At 38.4% G+C, this 26240-nt stretch overlaps 2 protein-coding genes across 4 annotated transcripts in view; one reads left to right on the top strand and one right to left on the bottom strand.

Moving 5' to 3' along the window:
* Positions 1 to 1082: 1082 nt before the first annotated feature.
* Positions 1083 to 19276, bottom strand: EXTL2 (exostosin like glycosyltransferase 2). Of its 3 annotated transcripts, none has more exons than XM_027536381.1 (6): positions 19037 to 19276; positions 18656 to 18824; positions 16342 to 16420; positions 6672 to 7099; positions 5956 to 6026; positions 1083 to 3223 (listed from the first exon to the last, which is right to left on the bottom strand). In XM_027536381.1, exons 3-6 carry the CDS (start codon positions 16344 to 16346, stop codon positions 2735 to 2737), a joined length of 993 nt encoding a protein of 330 aa, XP_027392182.1. In that variant the 5' UTR covers positions 16347 to 16420; positions 18656 to 18824; positions 19037 to 19276; the 3' UTR covers positions 1083 to 2734. The 3 variants fall into 3 exon arrangements, with proteins under 3 accessions (XP_027392182.1, XP_027392183.1, XP_027392181.1); XM_027536382.1 differs by lacking the exon at positions 19037 to 19276 and adding an exon at positions 17855 to 17999 and having other exon boundaries at positions 18656 to 19006; XM_027536380.1 differs by lacking the exon at positions 19037 to 19276 and having other exon boundaries at positions 18656 to 19006.
* A 623-nt stretch (positions 19277 to 19899) lies between these two features.
* The window catches only part of SLC30A7 (solute carrier family 30 member 7), a 99670-nt gene continuing 93329 nt past the window's right edge, over positions 19900 to 26240 (top strand). Inside the window, exons 1-2 of the mRNA XM_027536379.1 lie at positions 19900 to 20165; positions 20384 to 20485. Coding sequence (XP_027392180.1) covers positions 20086 to 20165; positions 20384 to 20485 — 182 coding nt within the window. The 5' untranslated portion in view covers positions 19900 to 20085. The remainder of the gene's footprint in view (positions 20166 to 20383; positions 20486 to 26240) is intronic.

Raw genomic sequence — 26240 nt, 5'->3', positions numbered from 1 at the left:
TATCTCACCTGGTGGATTCAGGGCTTTTCTGATAACAGAATTAACTGCCCTTATTGTCAATGATGGGCTTCCCTGGTGGCTCAGTGGTCAATAATCCACCTGCAATGCAGGAGATGCGGGTTCAGTCTCTGGGTTGGGAAGATTCCCTGCAGGAGAAAATAGCAACCTGCTGTGGTATTTCTGCCGGGATAATCCCACAGAGAAGCCTGGCAGGCTACAGTCCATGAGGTCCCAAAGGTCAGACATGACTAAGTGTACACTCATTGTCCATACACATCTCAACAGCTTTCCTTTATTGACCATTTTAAAGTGGGCAAGTCTCTGTGCTTATATTTATACATGCTATCTCCTTTATTCCTTAAAACAAACCCCTATGTAGATATTATTCTCACCTTTGCCGATGAGGAAACTGAAGCTCCAAGAGGTTAAGTAAGTGTAAGATACAGGAAGGATTTGTGCCCAAGTACTCTACTGGAACACTTAACCTCTAAACTATGTTGCTTTTCCTATGTAGTTTTAAGCCTGAGCATCATCTTTGCTCCAGATCATCTGGAGTAAGAATAAGAGGCATGAAGGGAAAATTGTACATGTGTGCTAAGTGGCTTCAGTCATGTCTGACTCTTTGTGATCCTATAGACTGTAGCCTGTCAGGCTCCTCTGTCCATGGGATTCTCCAGGCAAGAATACTGGAGTGGGTTGCCGTGCCCTCCTCCGGGGGATCTTCCTGACACAGGAATAGAATCTGTGTCTCTTACGTCTCCTGCGTCGGCAGGCAGGTTCTTTACCATTAGTGCCACCTGTGTAGAAGTTTAGTCCCAAACAATGCAAGAGTCTTTGTAATACAGATTGAACTTCACTTTGTTTTCATATTTGCTCTACAACGTCTGAAAAATATATGAGCAAATTAAGTGATGCTGAAGAATAGATGTTTAAGAATAGAAGATGAAAAAATCTGAGAATATTTTCCCACTGGAAAATTTTCTCATGGGGAATGTAGCAGATATCCCTACCTTACTCTAAGCAATATGAGAATATTTGAAAATTTGTGTGAATCCGGACAAGAAAAGCATGAGTCTGCTTAATTAACAAAAACATCTGGATGGTAAAAGTTTATTTTATTTATCTGTCAATCTCAAGAGGCAAAAAAAAAAAAAAAAAATCACTACCAAGGTTTGACAAAGCAGATAATTAACACTACAGATTTTTAGTGAGGCTTCAAGTTCTACTGGTTTTCTCAGATGGCATTAAGACACATACACATGCCCATGTGAAGGAACAATATACACTGAGCTAACTGCACAAGAGATCTCACTGTTGGAACATTAACCATGATTATTTTCATAGCTGTGCCATTTTGAGATCATTATGGAATATGGGAGAAGGAGGGGGAATAGGAAGAGGAGAATGTGGTGGAAAGAGGCTTAATTAAGTATTCCTTTAGTGAATTAAGGACCAAACACAGACAGTGTGAACAGACACTAATTCATGTAACATTCATTCACACATTCATGAAAGTGGGCAACTTAACAATGAACTGATGCAGGCTCCCTGTGGAATTTCTCTGCTATGACTCAGGTCTTTTTTTTTTTCTACATCTATGTAATTCAAATTTAATCATGATCTCTGAATCTTTTGGCAGCAGGGGCTCGGAGGGGGAATTCAGAATCCAAGAGACTGACTTTGTGTGTAACACACACCAACATTTTAGTATCCATGAGATAATTTATGCTTTTATAGCAATAAAGATCATCTGATAGTAAGGGTTTTAATTTCTGCCTGGTCTTACTGAATCACTCTGTCAGAAGAGTTATTTTACGCATGTTTCTTAAATAATACATCTTTCATATAAAATCTAAAAATTAATGTACAATCTAAAAGTCAGATTAAGTGCCAAAATGCAGGACCTGAATCTAGTAACACATTAACTCCTTGCTGCATAGAAGTTGCTTATAAAAAATACAGGCTGCACTTTTTTGTGATCCATGCAGTAAATGTTCACAAAAGTCAAGCAAACAACTAGACATCATTCAGCTACTAAAATTAACCCAACCAGTCACAACAGACTTAACCACAGAAAGTGCTGATGGTTGCATCAAAACCATGCTGGGACGAGCTAGTCCTAGAAAGGGCTGGTTGGAAGAACCAGAAAGGAAACCCTGATTGTCACAAAATCTCCACTTGTTTCTATATGGGATTGAGACTGTTCTCTCCTCACATGGCTTTTCCCTACACCACAGTCTTTCGAGAAAGAGGCATTTCAGGCTTCAGATGAAAATAATCATCCTTGAATGAAAAAGCTGAGAAATACTTCTCTGGAGATTTTGATCCTGGAAACGGCTTGCTAAAGGTCCTTAAGGCAAGTGCCAGGAGTCAAAAAACAAAATATTAGGGCATTATCATGACACTGTAAATCAACTATACTTGAATTTTAAAAAATTGTCGAACAGTCTGAGCATGTAAACAATAAAATTGTTGACCAAGGAATTATATTCATGAATGAAGACTTATCACAAGACCTATCTGGATAATATCAGCTTCTTGGGTTTTGAAGCACATGTAAATTGTACATCCTAGAAGCCCCATGCATTCTTCCCTTTTGTAGAGACTTCTGGAGTAGAAAAAAAGTCCGTGATGGTGCTTAAAAATAAATAAATAAAAAGACCAACCAGAGCACGAAGAAGCTACTCAAATAACAAGCAGTTCTGAGGTTTGTTTTTGTTTGCCTGTTTCACTCTCACATTTTACTTTTGTGATTGGCATATGGAAAACCAAACTGAGAAATCATAATGTTGGAGTATTTTAAGGGCATGCTGTCATAGATGTTAACAAGCTTATTTATACAATAAGACCTCTGCAGAAAGTGCTCAGCTCGATGCCACATTCCAGAATAGCCACCGGTAGTTTCTTTTTCTAAATTGGCTATGTTTACAGGTTTCACAAATACCCCTGAAGTCTTCCCAGTGTGCTTGGCGATGATAAAATTCATGGCAATGTCATCACAGTTCTGCGTCTCATCTAACAAAGCATGGACGGCTGCAGGCTGCCTCTCAAAGAGTTCCAGGTATTTGCTGTGGAAGAAGGAGGCTCCAATCAGGACCAGCGAGTAATGATCACCATTTCCAAACCCTGGTGTCTGCAGTTCAAAACCTCCATAGCTGTAGATACCAGAGGAAGTAGACACATGCTTTCTGGGAACAAATCCTACAATTTGATCAGGAAATTGCTGAAAAGATAAAAAAAATAGTAATAACTCAGTGTGGCATTTCTTTAGAGCTAACATGGTGAAAAAGGCAATGATTTATTACAGAAAGAATTAAACTGATTTGTCAGTGTTATTTTACTCCTGGCTTCTACACCTCAATTTCCTTTAACTCCAGGCAACTTCATAAATCTATGTCCTGGTAAGTTTAAAGTTCAAATTCCATCATAACCCAAATCTCTTTAAAAAATTTCTGACCTCTCAAATAGTCTCCCAATTCACACATTATCTGATATTAATAAATTCTAGTCACCAATGAGTCTGGTTTTTCAGAGTTTACTGTAAAAGAAGTTGACTATATGAACAATGCTTATTATAGGAGATTAAGAAGATATGTGATTATTTTGGAAAACTGTTTTAATCTCTTAGGAGTAAATAAAATTATGGATGTACATGTATCATTTTACTGCTTTTCCATGTTGATTTCAATGTTTTTGAAAGTCACTGTTGGTTTTAAACAATGTTTTATTTTTATTCCTTTTCTTTTTCCTTAAAAAATATACATACATGCAAATATATATATATATATACACACATACATATATATATACAGTTGACCCTTAAACAATGCAGGAGTTAAGGGTGCCAACTGACAGTATAATGGAAAATCCATGTGTAACTTTACAGTCAGCCTTCAATATCCATGGTTCTGCATCTACAGATTCAACCAACTACGCATCATGTAGTAATATGGTGTGTATTTATTGCAAATATCTGAGTGTAAGTGGACCTGTATGCTTCAACTTGTGTTGCTCAAAGGTCAATATGTATATGTATATAGTCACTTCAGTTGTGTCTGACTCTTTGCGACCCCATGGACCACAGCCGGCTTGATCTTTTGCCCATGGGATTTTCCCAGAAGAATACTGGAATGGGTTGCTATTTCCTCCTGCAGGGGATATTCCTGACCCAGGGACCAAATCGGTGTTTTCTGCATCTTCTATACTGCAGGTGGGTTCTTTGCCGCTTCGCTACGGGGGAAGTCATAGATATATGTGCTTGTATATATATATATATATATATATATATATATATATGAAGAGATGTGTCAGGATCTATGAAGAAAGGATGGTATTAAAGCAATAATAGTAGGATGAGAATGACTAAAAATAAAACAAAAGTCAACAAAGAAAAGCAGTGAGTCATGGAAAAGAAATATGAACTGAAAAAGGTTCAGTTCAATCTCATAAATATCTTGAGTTTCATTCATTTACCAACAGATGCTAAACTAGGGACACACACACACAAATCAGTCTGGATTTAATCCCATGTCAAAGAATGCATAGTCTAGGGAGAGTGTGATACAGATAGGTGGACTAGGAATTAGCACATTGTTGAGGAAGCTGTAAAGCAGCTGAGGGATTCTCAGGACAGCACTGAGGACGCAGGGAGGTACAGGGGAACGTCAGGGGTTGGGGGATAAACGCTGGGAGGCCTCAGAGACGAGGCACCACTTACATAACCTAGGAGGACGACAGAGATTTCACAGATGGCTAGAGCAGGAAAAGGAGAAGGACTGCAAACAGAGGTCATGGTTAAGTGCAAAGGCACAGACATGTGTCTGTTCTGATCCTGCTTGTCTCCATGCCCCAAATCTCTATACTCCATAGGGCACCAATGGGACCAAACTTTAGGAGTCAGATTATCTTGGGCAATGGATTGAAACTGTTCTTGACAGTTTTATGGATGAAACTTAAAATCATATTTATCCATCTTTAATCATGGTTTACTTGGATTGTTCTAACCTGACATTTTCAGAAAATTGAGTTTTTTACCTGAAATAGAAATCTCACAGCTGGAGTACTACATTAGAAATTTTTTCCTGGGAAGCTTTTATTTATAGGGCTGGAAAAATTGCTGATATGGAAAAAATGTGTTGATTAGTATGCTAGGCATGAAGCTGAAAACTGAAGTTTTGAAAATTCTGGTATCTGTAGAGTACTGTGACCGCTTACCATTAATACCTAATGTTGTCACATCTCAAGTTGCTAATCAAGGAGAGTTACTACAGTGCAAATTAAACCATTTATTGGGTAGTACAGTGTTTAATTACTGGACACGCTTCAGAGTATTAGTATGTAATTCTGCTTTCAGGTACTTGTAGTGAAACTTGTAAAAAGCTGGCTACTATGAACAAATATTCAACAGGAAAAAGGTGTTTTTATAGAATACCAGGCAATTAGTGCCTATTTATACCAGCTGGGACTTAAGGGGGGAAAAGTCTACCACCACAATGGTGCATGTAGAATTATTATTAATATTAATTTTTAAACAATGATCTCAGAATTAAATTTTGTGGATATAATTATTTCTTTCAAAGGAAGCTCTATGCAGCAGTAATACAGAAATATACTTCTCATTTGAGACACAGGTCTGTGGCCTTGTGGAAAGTGTCTCAGGATTTGTCTTTGCTCTGTCCTATACCAGATAATTTCCTCATTGTTCTTTGGAAGGCAATTCTAGCTCTTCTCCCCAGTATGCCAAATATAAATCAAGTATAGATAAAAGATACCATAACTGTCAGTTAGCTTAACTGAGCTCAGGAAATCTGATTACTTTATGACAAAGTAATCTCCTTTTTAGATAAATACTGTCTACACTAGTCTGGGTAACCTCCACATTAAACCATGTTGCTCTGGTTAAACTCTAGATCAGACTTTATACTAATGATTTCATAAAGCATGTAGCAACATTACCTGCCACACAGAAAAAGCGAAAACAAGGTCCTGGGCGCTAATCAGCAAGTCATCATCTACCATTAACACCGCTGAAATGAAAGAAAAAAATTTAAATCAAACAGTTTGGAAGTGAAGACAGAAGTTGTAAGACATAGTGGTGTCTTTATAGATCATTCAGATGAAGTATTTTCTGAATGAAATCAGTAAATAAAAAATGTATTCTTAAAGATTTATCTAGCAGAAAAAGTTTTTACTTGAACTATAATTGATTTTATAATTTCCAAAGGGGGAGATTATCAAGTAGTTATCATCCATTATCCTAGAAACTAATGAACCTATAAATAAATAAAACCAAGGTTCTTTTAAGCAAATTACAAGCTCATGTAACTGCTATGAGTGGGAGGAAAAGAAGGTGGCAAAACACATCAAGCATAAGTTAAATAGCATTTTACTAACTTATGTGCTGCAATAAGATGTAATCATAGCATGTCTTCTTTTACAATATTAATTAACCTCTTTATCACTGTTGCAAGATATATGTGATTTCTCCCCAGGAGACTGCTTCTTGACATCTGGGAAACTGCCTCTTAAGTTTTTCAAAATGCTTTCTCATGATTAAACTTCCCTATTTTCTCCAGACAATTAAGGTAAGCAGGAGGCCCTAAAGCCACACGGGAGTCCCCAGTTCTGGTTAACTGCAGCCCTGTCAGACTAAAAACCCAGCTGCAACTCACCTTTGGTTTCCAGTTCAGGAAAGACCTGGAGTCGATTTCTCATTCTGTTTGTGGTCTGTGCTTTGAAGTTCACGGGGACAGGGTGAGGCCCTAGGGAGTTCCACAACTCCTCTGGTCCCTTCTCCCCAACATTGTTCCATATCACAATCACTTTATGCAGATATGGAACTGCCTGATAATGATTTAAAAGTCTCAATAAGAGATCTGTTCTATTGTACGTCTGCATTATGAGAGTAAAGGAATCCTGGGTGGGCTTGCCCTGAGATTTTATTTCCCTACGCAAAGTGAGCATCTTGTCTTCTTTGATATTAGGGAGTAAAGTGGTTAAAGCCCCAGCTACCAGCAGTAACACAAGGATGACCACCAAAGAGAGACGAAGCACACGAATGCCCATCACTCTTCCTGGGAGCTTGAAGATGTGGCAACACCTGGAGTAGAAATGGAAGTAAAATGCAGAATCTTAGCATTCTCACTAGTTACCATGGTTTTGCCTCTGCTTTTTTAAGGAGAGAAAGGTCAAACACCTTTTAGTTATTCAAGTTCAGTTCCTCCTGCCTTTTTGATTTGGCCTAAGACAAAAAGCGCAGTGAATAAAACTTCCCTTCCCTGACTGCTTTGCAGTTGCAGACAAAAGAACATCTATACACAGGAAGAATCAAGCAGCACATTTTAAAATTTGCCCTCATTTTGCTACTAAAAATTTGGAAATGAGATTATTTTCAAATTGGATTATATTTCTCTTTTGTTGTTGTTGTTTAGTCACTCAGTCATATCTGACTCTTTTGTGATTCCATGGACTGTAGCCCACCAGGCTCCTCTGTCCATGGGATTTCCCAAGCAAGAATACTGGAGTGGAGTGGATTGCCATTTCCTTCTCAAAGGGATCTTCCCAACCCAGGGATCAAACCCACATCTACATTGGCAGGCAGATTCTTTACCACTGAGCCACCTGGGAAGCCCTATATTTCTCTTAGTAACTATTTAAATAATTAGTATATATTTCTCTTAGTAGTATACTAATTATTTAAATGGCTTTATTGAGATATCAACATTCAGAAAACGAAGATCATGGCATCTGGTCCCATCACTTCATGGGAAATAGATGGGGAAACAGTGGAAACAGTGTCAGACTTTATTTTTTTGGGCTCCAAAATCAGATGCAGATGATGACTGCAGCCATGAAATTAAAAGATGCTTACTCCTTGGAAGAAAAGTTATGACCAACCTGGATAGCATATTCAAAAGCAGAGACATTACTTTGCCAACAAAGGTCCATCTAGTCAAGGCTATGGTTTTTCCAGTGGTCATGTATGGATGTGAGAGTTAAGATTGTGAAGAAAGCTGAGCACCGAAGAATTGATACTTTTGAACTGTGGTGTTGGAGAAGACTCTTGAGAGTCCCTTGGACTGCAAGGAGATCCAACTGTCCATTCTGAAGGAGATCAGCCCTGGGATTTCTTTGGAAGGAATGATGCTAAAGCTGAAACTCCAGTACTTTGGCCACCTCATGCGAAGAGTTGACTCATTGGAAAAGACTCTGATGCTGGGAGGGATTGGGGGCAGGAGGAGAAGGCGACAACAGAGGATGAGATGGCTGGATGGCATCACTGACTCAATGGATGTGAGTTTGAGTGAACTCCAGGAGATGGTGATGGACAGGGAGGCCTGGCGTGCTGCGATTCATGGGGTCACAAAGAGTCGGACACGACTGAGTGACTGACCTGTACTGACTGAGATATCATTGACACATAAAATTATATATATTTAAGGTGTACAACTTATTCTTATATATATATAGATACACACACACACACACACATATATATAAACATTTCAGTATACTAAATTTAAACTTATCTTTTGGCAGCAAACTTGTTTCCAAATGAAATCATATGCAGAATCTTAATATATGAATCAGGTAACAGTGGTAGGAGCAGCAGCAGCAAACAATTATAATGGTTTATTACTTATTAGATCCTGTACTCTGTGCTTTGCATGCCATAGCATTTGCTTATTTTCTCAATAAATTAAATAATTACTGAGCACTATTTTAGGTTCTGTGTGTATAGCAATGAATAAGATAGATGATGTCTCTGCTGTTCATAGCAGAGGAAATAGTAAGGAGAGACAGATAAAGTAAATAAACTCAGAGCTAATTTAGGATAGTGGTAGTGAAGAGAATACATCAGAAGGACACCTTGTGGTTTCAGTTGGGCACTTGTAGCTGGGCCATCATCCTGGAGGCATTAGATTCCAAACAAAATCTCACTTCACTATTCAAATGATGTGCAACTACTCTTCTGTTTTTCATTGAGGAAACTTGGCAACAGTTCCCCTGATCTTGTTTCACGTTGTGAGGTGTGTGGTGTCACTGCAGAAATAGTTTTTCTCCATATAGATCAACAAGGACGTAGAGAGGTCATATAGACCACGCCTTTAACATCTTTTAAAGTTCACAAGAGTGGGTACTGGAGAATTCCAAAGATGGAAGGAGAACATACCCCATACTGTGCTAGTGCACTGAGCGCTGTGCAAGCAAAGGAAGAACTTACTCATAAGGACAAAGGAATGGTCAATGTCACTCAGCGACTCTCACTTTTCAAAAGTCTAGATTTGAAAAGCAATGTTCCCTTGTAGTAATCTTTTCAGAAAGCTTTCAAGGATAATCTCTCCTGGACTTTGTCTGCAGCCTGTTCTGTTAAGAAAAGCAATTTTGTGTTTCCCTTTTCATCTTGGCCTCACTCTAAGAAATGAATAAAATGGATTGTTTCTTAGGTAACCTCAGCTTTACTATGATTATTTTTCAAGGATGGGCAATTTAAGGTTTGAGAGTACAAATGTCTTCACTGTATATAACCTCTCCCTAAAACAACACAAACTGTTAATGTGATGAACCAAACAGAAACCATTATAAATTAATAGTCTTGATTCAAAGACCTTGATAATCCTTCTAACACTGAATCAAAAGCAAGTCTCATAAAACATATTTTCAGTTCTGCATAAAAATGGCTGGTTACAAGCACTCAGAGTTAAGATTCATCTGACAACTACATTAAAGTATACCCTGATTGAGATCTTAATGTTCATTTTCTACAGCAGAGTAGGAATAACATATTCTAGAATTTATATAGCAGTGTCTCTAGTCAATAAAGCAGATTCTGGTTAACTACCTGCCAGTTTAGTGGAGAATGAGTAATGAAGATTCATCTCTATAGCCTACTATAAATAGACATTGTCAAGGAGAATTCATGAATGACTGTTTCGCTTTTACCAATAATATACTTTTAAGTGGGAGTTTTCCTCCATATCCATCATAGAAATTTCCTCTGTCAGATAGCTTCTAACCCCCTGTTTTCCTTGTATCAAAAATGTTTTGAGAGTTATGAATAATTTATATCTTTGGAAAGACAATGCAAATATTTCATGCAGTTATACAGACCAATAAAGTTATGTAACATGTGTAGTCTGTATAGAAAAGTAAGAACTATATAGATTGCAGTGCAAGCGGCATCTCTGTGCTTTGAGAACAGCTGAAGTCTGGGACTTTATTGTTGATGCACTGGAAACAGCCTTAGAACAGATTGGAGAGTGATGACTTCATATAGCTATTTGGATTTCAGTGTATAGCTTTCTTCTGTTCACTGTCTAGAGAAGACTGTATCATCTAATTCACAGCTTTGAGTTTTGAATGGGGAATATGAGAAAGAATACACCTGGATAACCTTCATCTTAGAAAGAATCAAGAATTAAAATGATTTAATTTCAAAGTATATTTGTAAACCTCCCTGCTGGTCCAGTGGTTAAGAATCTGCCTACCAATGCAGGTGACATGGGTTCGATCCCTGGTCTGGGAAGATCTCACATGCCGGGGAGCAACTAAGCCCATTCACCACAACAACTGAGCCTGTGCTGTAGAGCCCGGGAGCCACAACTACCGAAACTCGAGTGCCCTAGAGCCAGCTCCACAACCAGAGAAGCGACGGCAATGAGAAGCCTGTGCACCACAACTAGAGAAGCCCCCACTCACTGCAACTAGACACAGCCCCTGCACAGCGGTGAAGACTCAGGGCAGCCAAAAATAATACAGAAATAAAATTTAAAGTGATATCTGTCGGTATCTTCTGAAATCCCACTTCATTCCAGAAAGGACCGAGATCCCTGATAGCACAGTCCGTGACTCTTTCCATTGTGTTGTGGTAAATTCTGCAAGGCTGCGTCATAAAGTAGTCTACGAGACTGTCACTAAGGTACCTGTATGATAATATAAATATTAATATTGGTATGTTGATTGTTTTTACAACTTTATTAACATTTATTTCACATACCATAAGCTTCACCCATATAAAGTACACAATTCAGTAGCTTTTAGTATCTACACAGAATTATGCAACCAAATCTAATTTTGTAACATTTTTAACACTCTAAAAAGAAGAGTGTTAAACCTACTCATTAGCAGTCACTCTTCACCTCCATTTCCCCTCATTCTCCACCCCAGCACCAAGCTAACACTGATCCACTTTCTATCTCCATAGTTTGCCTATTCTGGACATTTCCTAAAAAGAGATCATACAATATATGGCCTATGTGTCTGGCTTTTTTCACTTAGCATAAATGTTTTCAAGGTTCACCCACGTCATAGTATATAACCACACTTAATTCTTTTTTTATTCCCAAATAACCTTCTATTGTACAGATATACCACATTTTGTTTGTGTTAACAGTTGCTGGACATTTGGGTTGCTTCCACATTTTGCTATTATGAATATTGCTGTTACAAATAATCATGTACATGTTTTTTTGTGAACATATGTTTTCATTTCTTTTGGGCATGTACCTGGGAGTGGAATGACTGGGTCATTATATCAGAATTTTTAAATATTTGAAAAGTGAGGTATCTTTTAGAAAACCATTATTTGAAATTTTAAGAATTGTTCTTAAATGTGGACCTAAGACAGAGTAGGAAAGCAAATAATGCAATGAAGCAACAATTACAAATTCTCTAGTGTTTGTCTTTAAATGAATGAGGCAATCTGAATTTTCAAAGACCTGCTATTCAGTTATTTACTACATCTTCTACCAGAGTTCCTCAGGAAGAACACTACTGAATGACGAATTCTTTACTCCAGGCTAGTTCTTTGGGATTAAAAGCAACAATTATCTAGACAAAAGCTGAAAACAAATAGTCTGGGCTGCTGTCTATGGGGTCGTACAGAGTCGGACAGACTGAAGCGACTTAGTAGCAGAAGCAGCAGCAGCATGAACAAAGACTAGTTAGCCAGAGCATGGCATGAATGAAGATTAGTTATGTCCTCTGACTCACAAGATAGAAAAGCAATGAGCAGCGTCACGTCATACACCGAGAAGCTGTCATTTTCATTCTAATGCCAAAGATGGTAGAAGAATAGTAACTATTCTGCCATTTCACTATGAGATTTGTCTCATATTGTACAGATTGTTTTCTCCTCTGGCTCATCCTCCAAAATATGCACTTGCCAAAAAAACTGATGATTACAGCATATAGACGCTCAAAAAGGGGCCCTTCACTGCCACGAGATAAAAACATTCCAAGGTGGAACACAGAGGCTAATTTAGAATCTGGAGTTCCCTTCTGTGAACATGAAAGAAGAATCAGAAGACATCAGCGTACACCTGATGAGCAGCTTCTGGCCAGGTGACATACATCGTTCTAACTGAGGCGAAGGCATATGTGGCACCCAATTCCAAAAGGACTTTCCTCTTACGGTACCTAGAGCCCGCAGGCTGGCCATGACTCCACATGTTGTACATGCTCTTTCTCCCTACCCACCAGACTCCTACACCCTGCCCTTCTACGGGAAAGACTCTTTCAAACATCCCCTCCCCTGTGCTTCTCTCACCACTCTCCATCCTCAGTGATCCTGGGGATGGGGAACACAGTGCTACCGGACTTTGTTTCCAGGTATTACAACTATTGGCTGAGCCTCCTTTTTGACTGGGACTGTATTGACGGCCCTTTCTGTCAGGCTCTGCAATCCAGAACAGTGCCTGGCCATTTTTTGAGCAAGGTTCACAATGCTCTGTGGTTGAAAAAAGCGAGGGAATCTATATTTAAACAGTCTTAAACTTCACAATGGGCTTCCCTGGTGGCTCGGTGGTAAAGAATCCACCTGCTAAAGCAGAAGATGTGGGTTCGGTCCCTGGGTTGGAAAGATCCCCTGGAGAAGGAAATGGCAACCCACTCCAGTGTTCCTGTCTGGGAAATCCCACGGACAGAGGAACCTGGTAGTCTGTAATCCATGGGGTCACAAAGAGTCAGACACAATGACTAAATAACAACAATAAACTTCACAATGAATCAAAAATGCCTGAAATTAAAAAAAATAAACTCAAATTAAATGCAAATTAAGATCGAGTCAAGACTTAAGAAACCATTCCCTCTATAAAAGATCTGGGTTATCCCAGGTGCTAGAGAGTATTCTAAGAAGAGCTTTTACTTTTGTATTTCCCCCCATTCAGGGAATTCATTCTTTTCATTGTATTTTATAAATGCCATTCAGCTTTCTCATTTTCAACCAATGATATCCTCTCCTTCCTAAATGATTTTTCCTCAGTTTTCCTTCTAAGGAACCCATCTATTTTTTTTTTTTTTTTTTACGGTTCTTCTTCTTCTTTTTAAGAAACACCTTTCTTAATACATAAGCTATATTTTTTTAAAGTCTTTATTGAATTTGTTAAAATGTTGCTTCTGTTTTATGTTTTGGGTTTTTGGCCATGAGGCATGTGGGATCTTAGCTCCCTGACCAGGGATCAAACCTGCGTCCCCTGTATTGGAAGACGAAATTTTAATCACTGGACCAGCAGAGAAGTCCCTAACTCCCATCAGGGAGTCTTAACTCTGATTACTTTTTTCACGAGTCCAAATAATCAAAATAAGTTATTTTGTGTTAATGATTTTATTTATATAGGAATAAGAAAGGCAGGAATATGAATAGACTTAAAGTAATAAATAATAAAAGGATCCACACAGTATCACAGATTTACCTTGTGGTTTGCTGTGTTTACAACCAACTGTACAGTGATCTGAACGGATGATTTAGATGCCTACAATATTGATCTACTGTGTCATGAACTGGCTCTTAGGGTTAAAGTGATTCATCTTTTTTTATCAACAGTATAACTGACTACAACATATATAGGATCACTGATAGCCAATCTAAGTTCTGTTATTTAGAAGGCTTAAGATTGACCTTCCTGCCCTTTTGAGACTACAGTTCTGAAACAAAATTGCTAAAACATATTGGTAAATAGCTGCATTTACTACAATATCACATTTGAAAAACAGAAGTTGCGGCCACAGGTCATTTCTCACTGTAAGCTATAAGAAAGAATTTCTGTATTGATCACACTAAAAAGCAAGTCCTCCTCCTGGCAGCCAGGTTGAGTGAGCCATTCCCTTACAGGTATATCAGGTTCAAATGAACTCTAAAAAACATGTATGTGTGTGTGTGGGGGGGGGGGCACATGTGTGTTCATTTGCTAGGCAGTGTCTGATTCTTTGCAATCCCATGGACTGTACTGGGATTTCCAAGACAAGAATACTGGAGTGGGTTGCCATTTCCTCCTACAGGGGATCTTCCTGATCCCTGTAGCGATTGAAACTGGGTCTCCTACATTGCAGGAGGATTCTTTACCATTGAGCTACCTGGGAAGCCCATAAAACACAGATAGCAGAAACCAAGGACCTGTGTCTCCACTTTCCTCCCCAGTCTTGCCCTATTATCAGTAGCAAAGTCTGCTTGTCAAGTCCTGGCATTTTTGTCCCTTCCTAAGGCATCCTGTACAAATCATCAAATTGCTTCTCAATACTTCTTCAGGCAGCTACTCTCAATTAACTAGATTTGCTTTCTCATCATTGATTAAAGAGGAAATAACATATAAATATTATGTAGAAAGTCTTCTTAAAACACTGCCTCTGTCAATCCAGCCATTTGTTACTGAGGCAGAGGCCTTCTCTGCCCTCAAAGTGCACAGGTCTCAATTATGCTAGATGAAAGTTTCTTTCAGTCTTGCATCTTCCTCTTGGAATTGCTAACTAACTGTAGCTATTATGATGATAATTATGATGATGATGTTTGAAGATGATCAAACTTATGGACATATATCAGAGCAGGAGAAGGAATGGCCTTATTCCTATGAGGAACATCCACTACTTATAAGGATCCAAGGAGTCAATGCATCCTAAGAAGAAAGCCTAGAAATAGAAAAGCATTTTTAGCTCAGCACAGTGTCATGTAAAATTAGTTCAAGAAATGGGTCAAAAAGAAACCAAGTCTATCTGCAAATACATTATTTTTACCATTCCAGAATATTGAAGCTTTTCATTTGAACTTCTCTCTGTTTTAGTCACAGGAAAGTGGAGGGGAGGCAAGATTGCTGGGTGACAGATCCTTGGAATGTTCTAAAGAATCCTCTTACTTTTTACCAATACTGGTTTTTAGCAATAAACTCACATTCCAAAATCATTTCTCGAAGAGAAACAGATTTTATATGTATGAATTATAATTTGCAAATAGCTTTAGATATCAGACCTAAAATCAATGCAATCCGAATTCATGTGAGCTTCCTAACTTTATTAGAGGAAGGTCAGGATATCCATGGTTAGTCCACAAACAAACATTCCTAGGTGCTTACCCAGCCCAGCACTGTCAGACCCTAGGGTTGATAATGAGTAAGACCTCCAATTCCTGCCCTCACAGAGCTTACCAGTAGTAACAAAAGTTGTCAGACCTCTTTCCTCTGTGTGTTACTTAACATCTCAACTCTTTAGAGACACGGGGATTAAAATGCATCCACCCCATTTTGTAGATAGGATAGCTGAGCCTGAGAATATTAAATGATGCTTCCTGAGCCACAGAAAGAGTAGAGGGTCTGAACAAACTCCCACCTCCCATGTGTCCCACCTTGCATTTTCAGTGTTTTCTGTGTCGTCTCTGTTTTCAGCTTTGTTCTAGTTTACAGGAATAAACTTTTTATTGACTTTATGTTATAGTCTGGAATACTATTTCAATGGATAAGATCTAAAACAGGTGATGCAGTATTTTCTAACAGATCCTGGCTCCAATAAAAACTCTTTATTTCCAAGGAAACAAAAGTATCTCTATAGGAAACATTTTTTTCTCAGATAAAAATACTGGTACTTCACCTGTGTTCATAGTAGCATTATTCACAAGAGCCAAAAGGTGGAAGCAACCCAAATGTCCATTGACAGATGAATGGATAAACAAATGTGGTATAGACATACAATGAAATATTATTCAGCCTTCAAAAATGAAGGGGATTCTGACACATGTTACAGGATGAACCTTGAGGACATCATGCTCAGTAAAATAAGCCAGTACAAAAGGACAAATACTATATGATTTCACTTACGTGAGGAATCTAGAATAGTCCAATTCAAAGAAACAGAAAAGTAGAAGGGTGGCTGCTGGGACCCGGGGAACAGAGAAATGGAGAGTTGTTTAATGGTTGTAGAGTTTCAGTTTTGTAGGATGAAAAAGTTCTTGAGATTGACTGCTCAACAAAGTCAATACACTGAACACTACTGAGCTACACACTTAAAAATGGTTAAGATGGCAGATTTGTGTATTTTACCACAATTTTTAAAAAGTAAAAAGAAAATCCTGGTACTTACCTCATTATGGTAAAGTTCTAATTTTTGAAAAATTTTTCCTTATGGCTTCAGTAATTGATAGGAACAGGCTCTCTTGGCACTATTAAGGGAAATAAAAGAATTTCCTGTGATGTTTTTGTCAATCAGGAGGAATTAAAAAAAATGCTTTAATGCCATGGTCCATAGACTTTGAATTATTTTTAGAACTTAAAATTTTCTATACTGTGTTCTAAATATTATATGTAGGTGACTAGGTAGATGATATCTTCCTGAGGTTTGTGCTAACATTGCTATATTTTTGTTTTCATCTTTCCCTTAAGTATCCAGAAACAGTAAATCCATATCACCCTGATGATCTAATGTTTACTCATTTGAAACCAGAACATATATGCCATGCAGAAAGGCCTCCAGACGCAGCAACCTGCACTTGTATTCAATTTCTAGACTTTTAAGTGTCTGTAGTTTTATCTACCATCAAAACTCTTTTTTCACTTAAGGTTCATATGGCATTCAATTTGAAGTACTAAAAGAAAAACACAGGGTTTAAAATAGAGTTGCAGGTAAAGGTCAGGATTAATTACATTACTGAGGAATGACAGATGGCATCCTTCCTAATCCTTACTATTGCCCAAAGGGAGCCAGAACTTTGACTGGAGATGACCTTCTGCCTCTTACTCCTCTGGGCCTTCATTTCTCACAGTCCTCAATTACATGTCTAAGAAGTTAGAGCTTTCCCTCCCATACAGTCCACACAGTTAACCTAATACAATTAATTAGTCAATGATCTAAACAATTATATAAAAGTTCAGAGCAGAAATTCATTCATTAGTTTAAAAATGTTCATGAATATATCTACCTATTTTATAAATTTTATAAACTCATAATATATGAAGGAATTCAGAGCTGATTAGACTTGCAAGATACTGCATCTATAGTGACCATGTGAACAGAGCTGAAGAATCATTTTTGACTTTTCAAACTCATATTCTTTCATGATACAGTTACTGAAGGGACAAAGGGGTGGCTTAGCCTGTATCTAGACTCATCAGGTGACACTTATTTCTCCTCTCTATACCAAAAGCACCCCTTATGTACATCTTAGCATCACATAGTTCTAAAATCCTAGACTGATCTGCCCTGTCCTCACATCTGCTTCCTCTTCCCAAAAAATTCCTCCAGGAACTTTAATTCTCTGCTTAGCTCAGAGTCTAACACATAGTAGACGCATTAAATGATTGTTGAATGAATGAAAGAAAGTAACTATAACTTTGATATGGCAACATATATTGTTGTCATATGTTAACATATTTGGGACAAACATCATTTCAAGATGACAAAACAAACCAGACGTCATTTTCCACTCATAGAACTCCTGATTTAGTGTCCAATTTATATTTCTAAATTGGAAATTTATATAAACCATTATATTTCTAAGAAAATATTTACAACTGAAGTTGGTAATTATGCCATCAAAGAATGTGAAGTAGCACTGCCATTTTTTGAAAGAAGTTCTTTGCAGGAATAGCTATCTTACGTTTTTGGGAGTAAGCAGTGTAGCAATTTAGGAGTTCCAGAACCAATGTAACTGAAATTAAATTTCAGTTTCTCCAACTTATTTCAAAACTATTTGAAAAACGGTGTTGCAGACTTCTCCATAAACCAACTGAACAATTTCTCATCTGTAGCAATATAGGCAAAATGAAGAATTTATTTTCAAAGGCAGAATACAAAAACACAGGTCAAATTGCAGCTGATCTGGATGAGTTAAGAGAATGCTGGAAATGAGTTGCTGAAATTTAGTTATTTGCATATATACATCTGAACCACCCTCCCCCACCAACCTCTGTCCCCAGTTACATCATATTGAAATAAAGCAGCTTTGGAGGAAAAACTCAACTGCAGTCGAAATATTTATAATATTTAAATATTAACCTAATTTGTACCCATTTAACCTTTCTCCAGCAGTGTAGTTGAGCAAAATTTAGTCTCTGGCTAACACAAAAGCTTCCTAAAAATATAAATAAATGCTACTAACTGAAAATATTTTTATGTTTTTCTGTTTAAGTTAAAATAAAGAAATATAGGCCAAGAAAGGCAAAGACAAAATACTCAGTCCAGAACTTAATTTCTGGAATCTAGCTGTTTTTACACAGCAGTTTTAATTAACATGAACATTTTTTAAAAATTGTAGAATACATACATTATATTTTCACAAAAATAAAAACACAGAATCACTACCCCACAAACTCATAAAGTTCCAAGAAAGAGAGCAAAACAGAAATATCTTCATTGTTAAAAAATTTTTTAACCAGAGAGCATTTTGCTATTTCCTTACCTCTCGTGCAGAAAAGACTGCAGTGAGACCTAGGCGATTTATTTGCTTGCAGCTTGGTTATCATAAAACGCAAGGGGCGTCTCGCTTACTCATTTTTTGCTTTTTCTCCAAACCCAGCAGTTTGCATTCACTCGGCGTCATTCGCTGGATTGATAACCTGGATGAAACGCTGCCCACAAAGAGAGAGCCCAAAGCTGGGGACAGTACCGGGTGGCCGCCCCTCCCTTTCAGTGATGCTCCACTTCCTGTTAGATTAAAAGGCTGTTCCCAAGAAGCTCGGTTTTGTAGTTTCTAGCTCACTTCCAAAAGCCAGTCTTTCCCCCATTGCTCCCTCAACGTAACAAGTTTTAATCATTCAGGTGATGGACCACCTGACCTTACCCAATTTCCCGGAAAGACACAGAAGAGGAGTTCCGGAGACCGTGGGGCCCAAGACTGGTCCGCAGGCTCGCCCCTCCACGCTCCGCAAGCCCTCGTGTCCCACCAGCGAGTGAATTTTCCTTGAGCTTCCCTGAAATGGGCAATGGGGTTCTCACGAGAATCAGAGCCGCGGCTCCGGCCTCTGGGATGACCTGGAAGTAAAGGGGACGTGTACGAACTCGAGTTTGGGGTTAACAGAGGATTGAGATGGTCGGGGAATCAGTCAATGCCTTAACCGAATCTCAATTTCAACACGATCTCGTAGGCACTCCTTTCAAAAAGAACTCTTTTTAAATACATTTAACATTCTTTCGGAAGGTATTTGCCTCCTGCGTGACAGTACAGAAAGGTCAGGCGCTGTCTGGGGGCGCAGGGCTGGGTGGATTACTAGGATTTGGGTTCTCATAGAGTTCACCCAGCAAAACCATCATCATTTGCGCTTCCTATCATTTGCGCTTCCTGCAGACTGGATTCTTAAGCACTGCTACCGAACAAACCGGGATTTGATGCTAATAGATAGGGCAATGGCTAAAGGGCAGGCGCAGGATGCCAGCACATCTGAGAACAGCAGTGATAGGTAGTCGGAGTGGACGTGAGCGGGCTCTCAACCTTCCGGCCAGCCCAATTCGTGGGTTGCCACCTCAGGATTTTCTTCCTGAGTACAGGTGGCGGGACTTGACTCCAAGTCGGCCCTTGAGACCACCTACAGGATGCCACCTCTCTTTGGCTTCTGTAAAACTCGCAACTCCGCCCTCGTCGTAAGCCCCGCCCCACCGCGCAAGTCCCGCCCTCGGCCCCTCCTTCCCCCTTTCCCGTCCCAGGACGCGTTGCGCGGCCCGGGCCGGAAGTCGCCCGGTTCCCGGGTGTCTGTCTGAGTCTGTGTCTGGAAGCGGCGCGCGGCCCGGGACAGGCAGTGGGAATCACATCTGAAGCGTCACCTGTATCACTACCATCTCCCACGGAGCCACTACTAGAGGGGAGTAGACCCGGCCCTTCGCCGGGCAGAGAAGATGTTGCCTCTGTCCATCAAGGACGATGAATACAAACCACCCAAGTTCAATCTGTTCCGCAAGATCTCAGGCTGGTTTAGGTGCGGGGAACTGTGTTTGCGGGAAGTGGGTGACCGGCACAAGGGGAGAAGGCCCAAATCTAAAGATGGCCCGAGGTCCAGGGAGGGAGCGTCTGGGACACACTCGTTCGTGTGAGGAAAGGAACGTGTGGACTGGGAGGGTCTTGAAAGGGTACCCAGCGTCCGGGTCTGGCACTCCTTTGACTTTCCCCGTTCATCCCCACTTGTATCACGCCTAGGTCTATCCTGTCGGACAAGACGTCTCGGAACCTGTTTTTCTTCCTGTGCCTGAACCTCTCTTTCGCTTTTGTTGAACTACTCTACGGCATCTGGAGCAACTGGTAACCAAAGGGGAAAAGGGTTGGGGCGGAAGCAGGGGGTGGGGGAGACGAAGCTCTGTTTGCTTAGTGCCACGTAGCTCTTCACCGGAGGCTCAGGTTTTGCCTTTGCCACCACCTATGCCACTCAGTTGCTTTTTCATATCCACACCAGTCTGGCACGGTTACATTTCTTAAGAGCCGAGGCCATCACGTGCAGCAGTTAAGATTTAGGTCCCCGCCTCTTTCGCCAAGCACCCCCACCCCCGACTCCTTCAAACCAGGGTGACAAGTCCCCTCCTCATTTTGACAGATGGAGAGAGTCTTTTGTTTTTGCACACCTGAGCTTTGCCCACTTTCTTGGAATTGGGAGAAATCTTTTTCTTCCCGTTCTGTGGGGTAGTGGTATTAGGAATTGACCATTAAAATTGTGGGAGAGAATACCTGACATCTTATACTTAATTTAATACTAGTTCTTGAAACGAGGGAGAGGTTTATAAAGGAGATATCTGGAGAAACATGCTTCATTCTCTTTACTTTTATGCTGAAACTCTCAAGGTTTTCTTTTGGTCTTGACTGTGCTTAAAGATCCCACATAGTTTTCTAAAAGCTTTTCATCTCTTGAGTTGGTGGTTTTTGGTGTCACCTTTGATTCTTTTTGTTTTTGTTTTTAACTGCTTTGGGAAGAGGTCTGTCCAGTGTAACTCTGTGGAAATGCAGTAATGTTATCCAGGTGTTTGCAGTTGAATGCTTAAGGTCTAATAAAATTGTTGGGCTAAGGAAAAGATCATCTCACTTCTAGGTGTATTGATTCTTCTTTAAATATCATACTTGTCTTATAATAGCCAACATTTCAAAATTTTATATAAAATTTCAGTTTTTTCTTGGATTCCTTGAAATAGATCTTGGACCCCAAATTTAAGAACCTATGCCATCTATGCTTAATTTTCTATTAATTTAATAAACTAAGTCTCTTATCCTTTAAGGTCCATTTTCAGAGAGAATTGGTGTTTTTGGTCTTTATTGAGATTGAACAATGACATTAGGTGATACAACCAGTTTTTGTGACATGTATACTTTTATATGAAACAGTAGACTTTTAAATTCAAATGTCAATTTAATTTTATCAGAACTACTCAGCAGATTATGCCAGTTACTGGTTTAGTCACCACTCAAATGTAAAAGGCGTATTGAAACATAATAAAATCTCAATGTATGTAATAACCCTTTTTAATCATTTGGGGATCAGATATATGTGTCCTGTAATATTAATACCCTTTGATATGTTGTACATGTTAAAAGCATTGTATCATCTTAGTTTGTATTGAAATAACCGTACTTTATTATAAATATGTAATATTACATATATGATATAATAAATATGTTCTATTACATATAAATATGCAATATTTATGTTTTACATTTTCCTCTTCCTAAGTTATGCCATATTGTGGCGTATGTGCTGGCTATTGTCAAGGGTCTATCTTGGTTTGCCTGTGTACAGTTTTGCTATAGTTATGTTATATTACAGTACATTTCACTGTGGCCTTCCATTGCATAAATTACTAAGTGAGATGTCTTATTCAAGTGATTCATATTTGAAGTACCTAAACCACCTGTCTATGGAAAGTTAGGTATATAGTAATTCTTTTGATCTGTAGAGATCTGTTGAGGAAATCACTAGGACCATTGTTTTCTAGGCGATTAGTCAGTATTCATCAGGATATAAAGAAAACATCAATGGTGCATGGCTTGTTCTGCCTTTAGGTGGCTTGTTCTTTTGACTTTAAGCCTCTTCTCAGTTTACTCCCTTCTTTGTGTTGTATCTTTGCAATCTAGCTCTGAACTACTGTCTGTCATGCCTAGATTAATGAGAGGGTATGCATTACTATGTTAACCTCCACGCCCACAATCATTTATTTTTATCACTTGACTGGGAGTACAAATGTGTTTCTGTTGAAGCCTTAGTGGACCTAGAAGTTGCTTGGGCCTTTTCATAGTCTGACTTTTTGTCTTATTTAGACACCACAAATTTGGAGCCCCTTTGTAGACTGATTAGCAGTTTCTTTACATGACTAAATTATCTCTGTTCCTGAAGGTTCAATTAGATTTTAAGTTCCTTGAGTAAATTCCTTACCAAAACTTGTTTTCTGTTTTTGTCATAGTCATTTCTGTGTTCTTTTGTGTTCTGTAAAAGTAGTTTCAAGATGTTATGAGATGTCAAAAGTTTTTTCCATTATGGAATTAAAAGATAGATAAAACACACTTTCTCTTCATGAATAAAGGTTCATAGAAACATTTGACTTCATTGGAATGAATGTTAAATAGTTTTGGTTCTGATTCAGCACCTTCATTTTAAATAAGAACTTAATTTTAGTTGATTTGTATTTTTGATAATGAGACTGTGTCATCAGTGGAGAACAGCTAAGCTCTTTGTATATTTTCCCTTATTAAATATCTAGTACTTTTTACCTTTGCACTAGAATGTAAATGTTATTAAAGTGGAATCTTTTCTATCTTATTCAGGCACCTTACTACATGGCACATCATATGTTTAATACATGTTTGCTGAATGAAAGAACAAAGGGATAATGAATATATGGATTTAGTCTACCAATACTAACCCTGCTAACTATGCTGTTTGGGGCAGGGTTGCGGGGAAGAACATTAAGCCCCTTCTTTCTCTGTTATTTGTAGCAAAATGGTAGGAATACCATATGTGATCTTTTCTTCTATGGTTCTTTTCTTTCTAGCATTTTATTTTCATTTACTTATTTACTGTTGAGTAATCTTGAGGTAGTATAGTATATATAACAATGTGGTTTTGTACTATCTAGGATTAAATTCTTCAGTTTTAGGAAAACCCCAAATTAGTGACTGCCCGAGGAAAATAAAATTTTATTTCCAAAATGGCTATTACAGTTCCAGCCTTCCCTAGCAGCAGAATATCCAGAATGCAGACAAAAAGAGATAAAAAGTATGTACAGTGTCTTTTAAGGAGACTTTTTGGACACTGGCACACAACACTCTTCACCAGTATTTCAGTGGCTAAACCTTTATCGCATTGTTCATGTCTAGTTGCAAATGTCATCTTTTTTCCAATCAACCAGGTATTCTGAAAGTCATGAATTTTTTTTACCAATGATGAAAGGAAATATGTAGGCTCAGAAAGTGGGAACTCTTCTACAGGTGGAATAGTATAAAAGGCCCAAGGAGTTTTCTACTTTCCAGAGTAGTAGAAGAGCTTAGAAGCATCAGTTACCCAAGTATTTTCTACTATACAGTGATTTTTTTCCCCTAGTATCTTAATATAGTTTGCCTTTTTTTGTTGTTGTTTTAATGCTCTTCTATTTTATGTTTACCTCACTGTTTGAATTTTTAATTTTCAATGATATTTTCTACCAAAGCTGTTAACAACCATTTTCCTCTTAGGCATAGAGGAAACTCATCTAACTCTAAAGATAAATGTCTTTGTATTAGCAAAGTAATTACTTGTTTAAGAAATGTTTTAGGCCCTACTAATCACTGTTTCTGTCCTACTTCTGTGTAATAGGTCACAGCATATGTTTGTAAAGTAATTCCTTGGTAAAATGCTTCCACTAGTAACATTTTTTCTATGGCATTAAAGATTTTAAATATCTTGAATTTTTATCGACTTTTACCTTCTGAAAAGACATTACTTACCAGGTTACAGTGATGACTTCTTTTGCTTTTCTTTTTTTTTTTTAACTTTAAAAACATAGATTCCTCTTCCATTTTGCTGAGAATTCTACCTTACAGGAAGGGGTTATATGGAATGTAGTGGAGTTGTGGGTTTTTTGCCATAACTCTCATTAGTTTAACAACTTACACAAATATCAGGATTCTAAGGATTTTCTATTTTCTTGCTAATTAATTGATAGTAAATAGTTTCCCCCTTTCCATCTCATGGAACTCAAGTTGATGATTCCCTGTGTTCAATTGCAAGTTAATCTCTAACAGCCACTATAAATATGCTGTTAGCTTAGTTACCTATAGACCTTTAAATTTTTTATTATGGAAAATGTATGTAAAAGAGAGTTCAGTGGACCTCATGTCTCTGTCACCCACCTTTAATGTTTATTAACATGTGGCCTGTTTTGTTTCATCTGTTGTATCTGTCACCATTGAATTGTTTTAATGTGGATACCAGCTACAGTATGATTTCTTACATATCAATAACTACTTCAATTGGGTCTAAAAGATAAGAGTCCCCATTTTTACTATAATCCAATTGCTATTCTTGGACTTCCTGGTAGCTCAGCTGGTAAAGAATCCACCTGCCATGTAGAAGACCCCGGTTCGATTCCTGGGTTGGAAGATCCGCTGGAGAAATAGGTTACCCACTCCAGTATTCTTGGACTTCCCTAGTGGCTCAGATGGTAAAGAATCCAGCTGCATTGCGGGAGACCCGGATTCAATCTCTGGGTAGGGAAGATTCCCTGGAGAAGGGAATGGCTACCTACTCCAGTATTCTGGCCTGGAGAATTCATGGACAGAGGAGCCTGGTGGGCTACAGTCCATGGGTTCACAAAGACTTGGACACACTGAGCAACTTTCACTTCACTTCAATGCTATTCTTACCTATAAAAATACATAATTTATTAATATCAAATGTCTAGTGAGTGAGTGTTCATATGTCCCTTATTGTCTCAAATTCTGTTTGAAGTTGGTTTTACAAATCAGAATTTAAACAAGATCTATGGTATTTGACGGAGAAGGCAATGGCACCCCACTCCAGTACTCTTGCCTGGAAAATCCCGTGGACGGAGGAGCCTGGTGGGCTGCAGTCCATGAGGTCGCTAAGAGTTGGACACGACTGAGCGACTTCACTTTCACTTTTCATGTTCATGCATTGGAGAAGGACATGGCAACCCACTCCAGTGTTCTTGCCTGGAGAATCCCAGGGATGGGGGAGCCTGGTGGGCTGCGGTCTATGGGGTTGCACAGAGTTGAACACAACTAAAGTGACTTAGCAGCAGCAGCAGCAGCATGGTATTTGATTGATATGTCTCTTAAGTCTCAGTTTATCGGTTCTTTCTTTCTTTGTCTTTTCCTTCAATAAGCCTTAGATAAAATCCCTTTCATAAGTCTCTTTGGCCAGATGTTCTGTTCACATTTGTTATATTTTGCTTTAGTGATCACGTTTCCATTTTTATATCTTAAGAAGTTTTCTTTATTAAAATACCTGTAGAACGTGGTCACTTAAACAAAGTTTAAAAATACACTTTAATATTTAGTGTTTAAAGATCAGAGCCAAAAACAAGTATGCTGCTTTTAGCAACCAGTTTTTTAAATCAAGTTACATTTTGTGTGTAAATCATATAGCCTTAAGAATTCTCTATGCTACCTTTATTTTCTAAGGATTTTGTGCCAGGTAGTTTAAGTGATAATTCATAATCAGAAACATTTGCTGATTGAAGATAAGCAGTAAAATTGACATTCCTCATGAACACTGGTTTAATATATGATAAGTGAGCAGAGAGCTAGAAGCAGACTGTTTCACATGAGTTTGCCTACATAGATGCAACTAAGTAATTCTCACGATTGGGGTTCACGCTCTCATAATCACAATGCTTTAAGAGAACATCATGTTCTGCCACCTCAAAAGAGGGAGTATTTTTTTCAGGTAGAATCATATTTTATGAAATGTTGGGAAAAAAAAACATTTTAATGACAAATTTATTTAAAATTTAAATAAAATTATATCATTTTGATGAGTATTAAAACTGCCACACTACATTTAATTGTTAGAAAGGAA

This window comes from Bos indicus x Bos taurus, chromosome 3, assembly GCF_003369695.1.
Source record: "Bos indicus x Bos taurus breed Angus x Brahman F1 hybrid chromosome 3, Bos_hybrid_MaternalHap_v2.0, whole genome shotgun sequence".
Classification (NCBI taxonomy): domain Eukaryota; kingdom Metazoa; phylum Chordata; class Mammalia; order Artiodactyla; family Bovidae; genus Bos; species Bos indicus x Bos taurus.
This window is presented reverse-complemented; position numbering and strand designations above follow the sequence as displayed.

Excerpts from the sequence above, each read along its gene's own strand:
- EXTL2 (XM_027536381.1), bottom strand. Across the intron at positions 6,027-6,671 it reads TCCTGAACTGGAAACCAAAG|CGGTGTTAATGGTAGATGAT; the intron begins GTGAGTTGCAGC and ends CTTTCATTTCAG. Across the intron at positions 3,224-5,955 it reads TCGCTTTTTCTGTGTGGCAG|CAATTTCCTGATCAAATTGT; the intron begins GTAATGTTGCTA and ends TTATCTTTTCAG.